The sequence below is a fragment of the Nicotiana tabacum genome, chromosome 22 (assembly GCF_000715075.1).
Source record: "Nicotiana tabacum cultivar K326 chromosome 22, ASM71507v2, whole genome shotgun sequence".
Taxonomy (NCBI): Eukaryota; Viridiplantae; Streptophyta; class Magnoliopsida; order Solanales; family Solanaceae; genus Nicotiana; species Nicotiana tabacum.
In genome coordinates this window covers 18,903,831-18,915,922 of record NC_134101.1, presented here as the reverse complement: position 1 = coordinate 18,915,922, position 12,092 = coordinate 18,903,831, and the positions used below count along the sequence as shown (strand labels likewise).

Here is a 12,092-nt window from a genome sequence, read left to right as displayed (position 1 = left end):
CAAAACATATTTATACGATAAATTAATAATAAAAGGATTCTTATACCATATATAAAATCAGATATTTTAGTATGATTTATTTCCATATACGACCAACTAAACATTATATTATCTAAGTACGATATTATTTTGGGATTAATCACTCCAAAAGGACCCTTTAATACGAAGAGTCTAAAGTCAACAAATTAAAAGGGAGAAAATAAAAATAATTTTTAGCAAACGACAACTCGACACAAATAAGGAAGACAAAAGACAGGAGGGGTGGAGTTGGAGGAGGGGGTAAGGGGGAGAGAAGAAAAACAGTTCAAAAAACTCCCGGCCGATTAACCAAAAGTCTCCTCTCTGTATATATACTTTTTCAACGGATACCACAGAGAGGAAAAACTTTCTCTGCAAAACGGAGAAGAAAATTCTTTACGTTTTCCTCAAACTTTAATTTTAATTTAATCAATTCTCATAACGGATACCCCATCCGACCCGGAACACCGAGACTCAACATCTTCACTCACCGGCGTTCTCTTCGCCGCCGGCGAGATATGGCCGTTGCGCCGCAGCCGTATCGCGTGGATTTATCTAGAATTTTATTTCGTCTTCGATCTATTATTTCTCGAAGCCCTACCTGAAGAGGAAAAACATTCTCGAATCTCGAACATTCTAGAATATTATTTGACTAATTGGAATTACGATAATGGCCTCAGGAGGGAAAGGAATGTTGGAGAAGGGGAAGAGATGTTTGAAAATTGTATATTTCATGGTGGCGATGTTAGCGTCGCTGTTGGTACTATCGGCGCCACTGCTTGTGGCAATAGGGGATGTATTGGTACCAAGTGTGTTGATTTCGAGCTTCACGTGCATGAAATGTTACAGTTTCAAAGAGCATTTGCGTAGATATGCTTTCAAAAGCTCCTTGACGGACATTCCTCTCGTTTCTGTCATGAGATCTCTTATCATCACCTGTATGTCATTATTTTTTCTGTTTTCTTTTCCATGTTCAACAATATATTCTACTTATTTGTGGTTATCTGATTAAATATTGATATTGAGGATTGTATAGTGGATTCTAATTAGTTTGTGTTCGTGTTGCTGTGTTGTTCTGATTAATGCATACTTCATGTAATTCAAACTGTTGGTTTTAGATTAAAGCTTGCGTTCAATCTGCATCTGCTTTTATGTTCAACTTGCTTATGTTTTTGTGTGACCTCGACTATTCCACCGGTACCTGCAACCTCCCACTAACACAGGTACTAGGTAACTCTGCCTACCAAGGCTTAGGTGGGTATTTGTGGATGGATATTACTTGGAGCTTGATGTTGGAGTTTGGCTTTGCATCGTGTGGTTCCCTGATGTAACATCTTAAATTTGGTGCTGAGTATCTAAACCCTTTTCACGATGCCTCTTTGGATGATTTCTTTTTTCCTTTTGATATGGTAAACCTCAGCAACACCCTCCTGCGAACCGACTTCCCTACCTAGGAGTCCAACAGTGGCCTTTCCTGTTTTGATCCAAGGTGACTCGTGGTTGAGGGTCCTTACCACTAGGCTATCTCCCCATTGTCATGTGTTCGGATGACTGAGTTATATTAGTTTCACCTTGGCTTGAGCTTGTTCTTCTGAGGTTTAATGATTTGTCAAGGTTTAGCCTTTTAACTAAAATGGCTAGATGGGGTGATCTGAATTTAAAGTCTTTTGACAACTTTTTTGTGCGTCTATTATCTGGCTACTGTTTGCTACAAGACTAATCCATGTTAGTCTCTGGTGATAGGTGTTTATTCTTTGTGCGACGGCCCTGCACTTTCACATGGACCATACCTTGCAACGGTTACATTCTGTTCCATCATTTCCGTGATTCTTCTTTCTATCAAGGCTTGTGTTTTCTCTGTCAATTCATACCTGGAGATTGAAGCTTCATCTTCTATCTCGAGGCAAAAGCTTCATTTGAAAAAGTCATGGGGGATGCCCGTGTTGTTTCTTTCTTCGGTAGTCTTTGCTCTTGGACATACTGTAATTGCCTACAGAACAAGCTGTCGTGCAAGGAGGAAGCTTTTGTTTCACCGAGTTGACCCAGAAGCTGTAAGCTAATATATGTCCTCTGTTTAGTATCTTTTGCTCTTCTTGGATGTGTTTCCCTCATTTATACTGTGGCCCGATTGGAAAACAATTTTGTAATTTTCATAAAGTGAGCATGCTCTTTTCCTGACTAAGTTATGAGTAATGGTTATATATCGATTTACAATTTAAGTGCATATTATTTTCCTAGGAAATTTGGATCTTAGATATTATTTATGTAGTTTGTTTTCTTGATTTATTTATAACCTTTTCGCAAGAAGATACAGTTTACGGGAACCTATAAGTTTTTGACAATTGGTTTCCTCTATAATTACAGGTCCTTCCTTGCAAAGTTGTTTTCTCTGCATACAGTAAGGTACCACGATCTCCAATTCCTGCGAATAAAACTAGAACTGAGAGTGAAATGAGGAGAAAACTTGCAGGATCAGCTCATGAGGAGGGGGAAATCCCTGCTATATTGCTTGCTGATGTTGACAGTTCATTCATTTCTTGTCTTGGGCTCTCTCTTCATTACAAACTTTGCTTGCCTGGCTCACCTTACCGTTTATCCTCCACAACTTCTTCTGCTAGTCCGTTGCATGTTTTGTCAAAAAGTGATTATCGTATTAGGAGGAGCTACAGTAGTCAATTTCATACCAACTCTCTCTATGTACCTCTTTTAGATGTGTCTCCAACTTCCCCAGTCCTGTCTGGAGAAATCCCTAGTTTCAGCCTAGATGAAACTGGTGATGAAGATGAAATTGGTAAGTTGGGGTCTTCACCTCCAATACGAGATGTAGAAGGAAATAATCAGTTTGGAATTGTTCTAGTTCACGGTTTTGGAGGTGGGGTTTTCTCTTGGAGAAATGTGATGGGTGAGCTAGCTCAACAGGTAGGTTGTGCAGTCACTGCCTTTGACAGGCCAGGATGGGGATTGACATCTAGGCCACGTCAGAGAGACTGGGAGGAAAATCAATTGCCTAATCCGTACAGGATCGATAGTCAGGTATTCTCATGCTTTTGATTGTATGTTCTAATGAAGCTTCTTGTCAAATTTAGCATGAAAACCACAAAACAGAGATGAAAGCAAGAATGTTAAGTAGCAAGAGCCAGAAAGTGAGAAATTTTCTGGGTTTCTTGATTTGAACTGTCCTGATTTTTACTTTTCAGGTTGACCTGCTCCTCTCTTTCTGTTCGGATATGGGTTTTACTTCAGTTATACTTGTTGGTCATGACGATGGTGGATTGCTTGCTCTGAAGGCTGCACAAAGAGTTCAGTCATCCGCAAATTCGATTAATGTGAGTTGAGTTCTTTTTTTATATGTGAATTAATGTGAGTGACTTGCGATCGTGCTTTCTTCTTGGCATGTACCTTTATGTACATTACTGTTATCAGAACCGCATGAACTGAAAACTTTATGAAGCCATATTCAATAATAAGAAAATGTCAGCCCCGATTTTTTCTCGAGCAATTTCAGTTCCCGTAGTGAGTTGCACACCTATATATTGTGCTATTCTATTAGACAAAGCACTCTAGAATCAGTTTTAAATTCAAATTGCTGGTAAATGATGTTCACCTCCTTTGCGTGTTGTTCCTGAGTGATATTTATCTTCTTGATTATTTTTTGCCTTCTAGGTCCATATCAAGGGGATTGTATTAATGGGTGTCAGCCTGTCAAGAGAACTGGTTCCAGCCTTTGCAAGGATATTACTGCGTACGTCTCTTGGAAAAAAGCACTTGGTGCGTCCACTATTGCGAACAGAAATTACTCAAGTTGTTAATAGACGTGCATGGTATGATGCCACCAAGTTGACAACGGAAGTTTTGGGCCTATACAAGGTATATAATGTGTTCTAGGTGTTGGTTTATTGATACTGGATTATAACTGCTCTTTCTGGAATAAAAATGACACTGTCGGGAATGGTTTTAATGCGCTCCATTTAGATTCTCCCCAGTTGGACAGTTTGAATTTCAAACTTGTGAACTGGACAGGATTCTTTTCTGTGCTACTGTTTTGGATAGATGAATTTTTATTGGGCAAAATAATTGACAAGAAGAAAGAGAAGACATTGAAAGGCGGGGAGACTCACTACTTGGTAGAGTCCGTAAAGCGTCTATGCTTTCTTAACTGGATTCTGTAATATATGTACCTAGAGTTGGAACACCATCAATTTATCTTTAGTTGAAACATTTGTAGCTGGATCAATATCCAGGATAAATTTGTCTCCTCTTGTTTTCTTACTTTGAATACTCAATGTCAAGTCCGTCGGTACATTTTCACTCTAGATATTATTAGATTATGATATGATCATGATATCATCCTTTTTGCTTGTATGTGTAATCAGGCACCATTATGCGTTGAAGGATGGGATGAAGCACTCCATGAGATAGGAAAACATTCATCTGAAACAGTCCTCTCACCAGAAAATGCGGCGCAACTGCTAAAAACAGTTGAAAGTTTACCACTTCTGGTGATTGGAGGTGCTGAAGATTCACTTGTACCTATAAAATCTGTTCAAATAATGGCATCAAAACTTGTAAATTCTGTGAGTTCTCCCTCTCTCATGATGCTTGATCTCTGTAGTACTAGTCTAGTTTATATCATCGTTGGTATAGAGGTAGGGAATGCCTAGTTGTTCTTAGATTTTATGTTTTGTGTTTTATGAATTTACAGGTGTTTCCTTCTCGATTTAAAAACATATGTTTTCCTTTACCTCATACTACCCGTTTTATGCAACATATTGTTTCTGATGGGAAACCTGTTGAATTAATTTCAAAAGCTGAAATCTTTTCCTCTAGGCATTTTTGGTTTAAAATTTACTCAATTTGATAACATTTTGTACTGTAATTGATAAAATTTACTCACTGGGCATGTTGTTGTTGTTGTTGATGACATTTTGAACTGTGTGGGCTGAAAACTGAACTATTAAAATGTTATTTTAGTATATCATTCTTGGTGATAAAAAGCTTGTTTAGTTCTGTGGTAATTGAATAGTGATTTTCTTATCTTTGTTGTATTGGTTTCCATTATAGAAGCCCAATTCTTTTGGATAGATCAGTAAGTTATTATTTCCATCCTAATTAATTAGTAATCGTTTTTTAATAACAAAAAAAGAGCTTAATATCAAAAGCTTTCATTAGTATGAGAATCTTGCCTCTTGTCCTTATGATGGGATTCCGGAGTTGATTCTTAAATATGAAAATTAGGAAAATCTCTGGGAAACAATATTATAACACTATGTAGAAGGAAGTAAAAGAATCATGGATTGAGTTTTTGACTCTAAGCAATAAAAATTGTTGCTTTAAAGCCATAGTACAACTATTGATGCACAGAGCAATAAATTAGACTAGTTAACAACTTTTGTGAATGTTTATCTCTTAAAGATGGTTTCTGAGATTCCATTTTGTTAAAGTAAAAGAACTTTTTGGTTCTAATGTCAAAATAAAAGGTGGAAGACACATATTGACATACTACGGAAAAAATGTTTTGAAAATCTAAAGGTTTTGGACGGTTCAGCTGCCATAGCACAAGAAGACACAGATGAGTTTTAAAAGGATTGTATTTGAAACATCCTTCATATAAAGAATGTACATTTACTAGGTCTCCACATGGAATCCCTACTGGTCATCTCAGGCAAATAAAAGAAAAGGAAACTACTTTTCAGATTTTCTGTACACAAATGGCACACTGTTCGGAAAGTGAAAAAGAATCATTTGTATTCTAGCTTTATTACTTGTCGCGTTATGTCTCAAATGCATATGTTTAACATTGCAGTTTTGCCACGTGTATACTTGCGTTACTACTTTAAGTTTAATGTTTTGGTGCATGTTACAACGAAGTATTCAAACTTACAACCTTTGGAATAGAAACTAAATTGATTCTGCTCAACCCCTTTTTCCCTATTTTGGAGTCAGAAAGAATTTTTAATTGAAAGTGCAAGTTCTGGAAAAATACATATTTTATGCTGTTCATGTGCATTAACTGCAAAATTTGAAGCTTATTTCTGCAAATCTGACAACGATCTCAACTTACAGAGACTGGTCGCCATATCTGGCTGTGGACATCTTCCACATGAGGAATGTCCCAAAGCATTGCTAGCAGCCATGTCGCCATTCATCAATAGAATTTTAGTGGAACCACAACTGCAACATTAATAGGGTGCTCTATGTCAAGTTGCAAGTATTTATTCAACTGAGCTTTTTCCCAATTTTACATATATCTTTTGTAAGTTTTCTTTTCTAAATTTACTCAAAAGGTAGAGTCCAAGTCCATCTCTCCTTTTGGTAGCTTTGATTGTGAATTTGCAGCTTGAGTGTTAGAGCAGTTTCAATTGTATCTTTTTTCCTCCCTCCTTTCTTCTTATTTTTGTTTTGCAGATTCTTATGCCCGGTTTTGGTTTCTGTTGTTCACCACATAAAGAGTTGAGATAACATCTGTGTACAATTATTTTTTTCATCGGAACAGTGTAGCAGATTTCCTGCTACAACTCTCTCTCTCTCTCTCTCTCTCTCTCTCTCTCTCTCTCTCTCTCTCTCTCTCTCTCTCTCTCGTGTTAGTTGAGGAACTGAATGGGTTGACTATAAGAATGTCAATTCTTTTTTGTCTCACTTATTTCTGTTTGTACGGGCTTGTCTTGGATAATATGCACTGATATATTTAGTTGTAAACAATAAACTAATAGGGCGTTCTGCTATTTTGGTTAATCATATTGTAAACATCAACTCCATATGATTATGGCCTTTGCTTGATTTCTGAAGTTATCTTGAGAATATTTCATTTATAAGGTCCTTTTGAGTATAGGAGTTGAGGATTCTCAATTCATAGCAACTAACCTTCTACTGCGTTTTGACAATAGATAGGGAGAATGTTTATGAAACTTTGGTAATTAAATGACTGATTCTTAAATCACAAGGAGGTTAGTTTTACAAATCAAAACTTGGAGAGAGCTAGGTCTCTGAAATTATCCCTAAGAAAATTGCAACTTATAATATTTTTCACTATATTTCTGGATATATCTCAAATTTGATTTAAAAAGAAAAAAGATTTAGTTTAGTTTGATCGGACTCTTATAACTAGTGAAATTTACTCTCAATTAAGTGGGAAAGTGCTGAACAAATTGGGGATAGTAAATCTGCTCGTGTCACAGAACGCTTGTTTTAACTCGAAATTGGTATTGAAATCCAAATAATTTTCCACAATAGTTGAGTTTACCACCAAAATGCATAAATGTGTGAATTTCATTCAGCATTACTATTTGACTATTTGTTTTAGTCTACTTACTAAGACTAATCTAAGATGTGTGATCTGTTAGTCTGAACAATATCATGTGTTGTAGAGACCACCCGTAAACATGTTTCTGAGAATTTGAGTCTAATCTTTTTTTTTGAATTTTCCTTCCAATTACTTGGAGACGACTTATTAATTCAGAAATATAAATAATTAAGGACCCATTAATTAAGTAGTACGAGCGGCAAAATCCTCCTAGGTAGGTTTCTTTTTCTTTTACCTTTTTTTTTTTAATTTAAAAAATGTGCTGTACGTTTGAACTTGGAATGAATATACAAATTAGGACATCGCACTCGCCTTTTTTTCTTCTTTTGAAAAAGAAACCAATCTTTTTATTAAAGAAATTCAAAGGAGTGCGCAAGTCCTAACAAAATTCATATACTCCTGAGAATTGGAAGAAAGTATGAAACTCATTTCTTCTAACTTTCTATGGGTCTGGAAAATATAAAAAGAAAATAAAGAACAGATGGTTGAGATTTGAGCTCCCCAATTAACGAAATGAAGGAACACATACTATGCTGAACCAAAAAGGTTACTATTTCATTTGATTATTCGAAATTTATAGGTACATGTAAAATGCGACAAATATAAAAAAAAATACATAATTTCAACTCTCTTGCTTCTGTAAGAGAAGCAAAAGTAACACATCAACTATTGTATTACAACGAATAACATCTCAATGTTCCGTCATATGCATAAAACTTAAACTTAATCGAAATTATCAGACTCAATTAATTAAAAAACCTATGGATGACGGGGATTGCGAACTCCAACCAATCTCACATCATCAACCACAGGACCACACAAAGAGCCAGAGTTGTCACTCTTCATATGATAATATGTGCTCAAAAACCTCACTCTCGTACGTGGAGAAATTGCTGTGAACCTAAGCCTAGCCCTTTTAAATCCACCTTTGCCTTTGGATTCATAAGGGAATTGCATAGTAATTTTCCCAGCAAATGCCTCTACAAGCATAGATCCTTCACAAGAATTACTAGCATCTCCAATTGAGAAAATAAGATCATATACTTTTCCAGGTCTAGTCCTCACTACTTGTGCTATGGCACTCTCTCTTCCGGCCACGAGCTCGACGGCGCGCTTGCCCTCGGGCACGGTAAAGTGTTCAGCGTCAATGTATTTTACTGCTTTAAGAGATTCAATCATCCATCCGAGCAATGGAGAATGATCATCTTCAATGTTGGGTGGAATTAGAACACCCCATGTTGTGTTAGGGAAGATATATGGACCCTCCTCAAAGTTTCCATTTTTCAACATGTTGCCTGTATCCATTTGTATATCATCAATATGTTAGTAATATGGCATATCACAGTACAATAACAACAAACCCAATATAATTTCATAAGTGGGGTCTCGAGAGAATAGTGTGTATGCAGACTTTATCCCTACCCTTGTGAAGATAAGATTGTTTCCGATATCGTAGTGAAAGTATAACTTCCATTTTCTATTTTTAGAATTAAGACTATTAGATATCATCATACTAATAGTAAATATAAACATATATATTGTCACGTCACGTACTCCTTGAATTTTTAAATTATATAACACTGAAAGAGTAAAAGAAGTTTACATTATCAATGTAATTTAACTGAATATAGCAATTAATTAGTAGGTTATTATTATGTTTTCTGGATTACTATACCAGACTTGTTGGGCAAAGTTATTGTTTGATATTTTAGGTCAACTTAATGTAAATTATAGATCTATACATAATCAATACACAACTTAAATCAGAGTAAACTAGTGATTTGCGAAGGATATAATTTATCTTACCTCCACTGATAGTGCGAATGAATTTTTACACAGTCAGTGTGCAATTTAACATATGTAGAAAATTATTTCTTTCTTTTTCTGGTTACTAACTCCACTCATGAATCACGATTATCAATATTACCTTTAAAGTGACTTAATGGAGCAAAAAAGATTGTCATATAAATAACTTGTTATAACCGTATACTAATAGGGTAAACAACTATAGATATGATTTTAATCCTTATTTCACGGGACAACCAAGCAGAGTCGAATCCAAAATTTTAGCTACATGGGTTCAACATATACGGAATTTAGCATTAAATTTTTTTTTTTTTTTTAAAGTGATGTGTTCATATCTACTATTTATTACAAATTCAATAAATTTTTACATAAATTTATACTGCATATATAAAAAGCACTGGATTCAAATGAAGTCGCTGTCCGAAAGCTTCATCCACCCCTGCAGCAAGTTCAAGCCAGAATAAGAGCTAACTAATTGTAGCCTACTTACCTTTTGGTCTTTTGGGTGTTTTCAAAGCCTTAAGAGCAACGAAATCAATGAGTGGGCCACAAGCTGGATCTTTCTCCACTACTGGATTATGAATCACAACATCAATTTCATTGGCCTCAGCCAAGAAACCCCAAGAATACGAATCCCAACCATCAGAACTATACATAGTTTGCATAGGCAGCATTCCCCAATCATTGGGCTCAGAATTAGGCGATACAGAAACGTTGAGTTTCTCTTCTTGAGCACAAGTCCTAGCAAATACAAAAGAAAGGGAATAGAAAACTCCTTTTGTAACTTTTACTTTGGTCTTAATTGAAGCATCTTCCCCTAGCCTAACGGCGTAATCTCCTACCGGCACTGGAAGTAACATGTCACCTTGTGTTTGGCCTGATTTAATATACTCTACGTAACCTGATATTTCCCAGTCAGGAATTGCGTGACGGTCTACCACTTTTGTGCCTTTCATTTGGGATGCTTTTGGACCTAGTTCGAAGTTGCCGTTTGGTAATATTCCTGATCAAATAAACAAGAAAATGAATTATTGTTTACATATATAATGTTAGTCATACTCGCGTTCACGTAAGGTCCGGAAAAGGGCTGCACCCAAGCGGTGTGATGATGTAGACAACCTACCCTAATACAAGCATTAATGGTTGCTTACATGGCTCGAACCCATGATCTATAGGTCACAGGGAGACAACTAAGAATTAAATTAGATACATTGACCGTAATTTCTTATACGATTAGCGACTTTTAGCTTGTGACAGACTTGATCGTGTAAGAAAATTTATACCAGTGTACGTCAAACTAGAGTACTTATTCTCAAAAAGCCTTTAATCTAACTACTAGTGTAGATCTTGCATCAACTCGAGGGATCTAAGTTTACATGGATTTAGCAAAATAATATTTAAGTGAGGAAAAAGAGCATGTTCTGTTGGTGTAACCATCATATTCTCTTTAGTTAAAATCACATGAAAAAAGTAAGTGTAGAATGTGTATGTTTCTCTCTCCTTCCCTTATTCATATTTAAAGGTCGTTGTTCATGGTTTGGTTTCATGCGATTTTTAATTAAACAAAAAATCAAATCAACTAAATCGATTTTCCTGATTTCCTACTGCTCATATTACCATTACTCTAGTAAACTAAGACATATATAGTTTGTGGTTCTATTTATTTATATAATTTTTCCTTTTTCTTATCACGATAAGTATGCTCAGATCAAATTTTACCAAATGCTACAGCATGCATGACGAACACAAATTTCAGAAAATGATTTTCTTAATATAAACCATAAGAAGTTTTAATATAAATGCGCATTAAATGAAATATAGAGCACTGATCATAATGATCAGAATTGAAAATTCTCTTGATTGATACATGTACATACCGTAACGGATACTAAAAAAATAAAAACTTACCATCCTTTTGAGATGAACCGATATGTGTGGTGGCACAGAGCAGCACAAAAAATATGGCTGTTTTCTTCATTTTGCAAAGATAGTCAGACTCAAAAGAGAAAGAGAGAGTGAGTGAGGATTTACAAATGATCAACAGGCTTTTATGAATTTCTGCTCGTCAAATTGCCCCTAGGAAACAAGGAAATTGCAGTAACTGCCACTATTTCTCTTTCCTAGTTCATAGTTGATACAGCAAGGAAGCAAAGTGCACGTGCAATCCTCGTGCTGAGGGACAAAGATTTGGAATAAACCTAATTAAATACTAATATGCCTGCGAAATTAATTAGTTCTAGTATCCTCTCCTATATACTTAAATAAGCCTAAGCTACTACATATAGTACTCTCGTGGTCATAATGGGTTCAAGATTTGAAGGCATGGGTGCACTCTTAATGCATGTACATATTTTAAAATTATCTGTGTGTTAGATAATTTTGTGTACGGGTAAAATCGGGAATAAAAGTTATTCCCGATTTTTCGGTAAAGAAACAAGAGGACAGTGCGAGCCGATATGGCCACGGGTAATACCGAGGGCTTCCACTTACCAAAAGTCGGGGAGGACGAATGGTGCCCCGGAATCGAATACGGCCAAGCATTGAGGGGCCGAAATATACGCCCATCACCGGATATTACGGCGCAAATCTCGCCCGGTATCAAATGTATAACAACGTTTACCGGAAGCCAAAGATCTTTACCTTACTATGATTGAAAAAAGGGAGAACTTTTCTTTTATATTTTAAGAACTACTATTGGCACGTATATCAGAGCAATAAAGATAATTTTTGTTCTTCGGCTATTATTCAAAGTGTTCTCTACACGTCCATTGCAAAGCTAGACTTAATCATCCATTATATTTGGTTTGATAGCTCTGATTTACTTTAATTCAATTATTTATTATTCATAATCCATTCGTGTTAAATTAAATCACATATCATTTAAACTGCATATAAATTCAATTGTTACTCATTTTAAGGGTAAACAAATTTATATACATAAAATAAACAAATTTATATACATAAAATA

At 35.7% G+C, this 12,092-nt stretch overlaps 2 protein-coding genes across 2 annotated transcripts; one reads left to right on the top strand and one right to left on the bottom strand.

Annotated features, from left to right (window-relative positions):
* Positions 1-229: 229 nt before the first annotated feature.
* Positions 230-6,542, top strand: LOC107779535 (uncharacterized). The gene is made up of 7 exons (XM_016599985.2): positions 230-956; positions 1,762-2,069; positions 2,383-3,051; positions 3,216-3,344; positions 3,682-3,885; positions 4,392-4,592; positions 6,082-6,542. Exons 1-7 carry the CDS (start codon positions 689-691, stop codon positions 6,199-6,201), a joined length of 1,899 nt encoding a protein of 632 aa, XP_016455471.1. The 5' UTR covers positions 230-688; the 3' UTR covers positions 6,202-6,542.
* Positions 6,543-7,855: 1,313 nt separating this feature from the next.
* Positions 7,856-11,185, bottom strand: LOC107779534 (BIIDXI-like protein At5g11420). Its single transcript, XM_016599982.2, has 3 exons — positions 11,033-11,185; positions 9,615-10,127; positions 7,856-8,613 (listed from the first exon to the last, which is right to left on the bottom strand). The coding sequence occupies exons 1-3, from the start codon at positions 11,100-11,102 to the stop codon at positions 8,078-8,080; spliced, it is 1,119 nt and encodes a 372-aa protein (XP_016455468.1). The 5' UTR covers positions 11,103-11,185; the 3' UTR covers positions 7,856-8,077.
* Between the last annotated feature and the right edge of the window lie 907 nt (positions 11,186-12,092).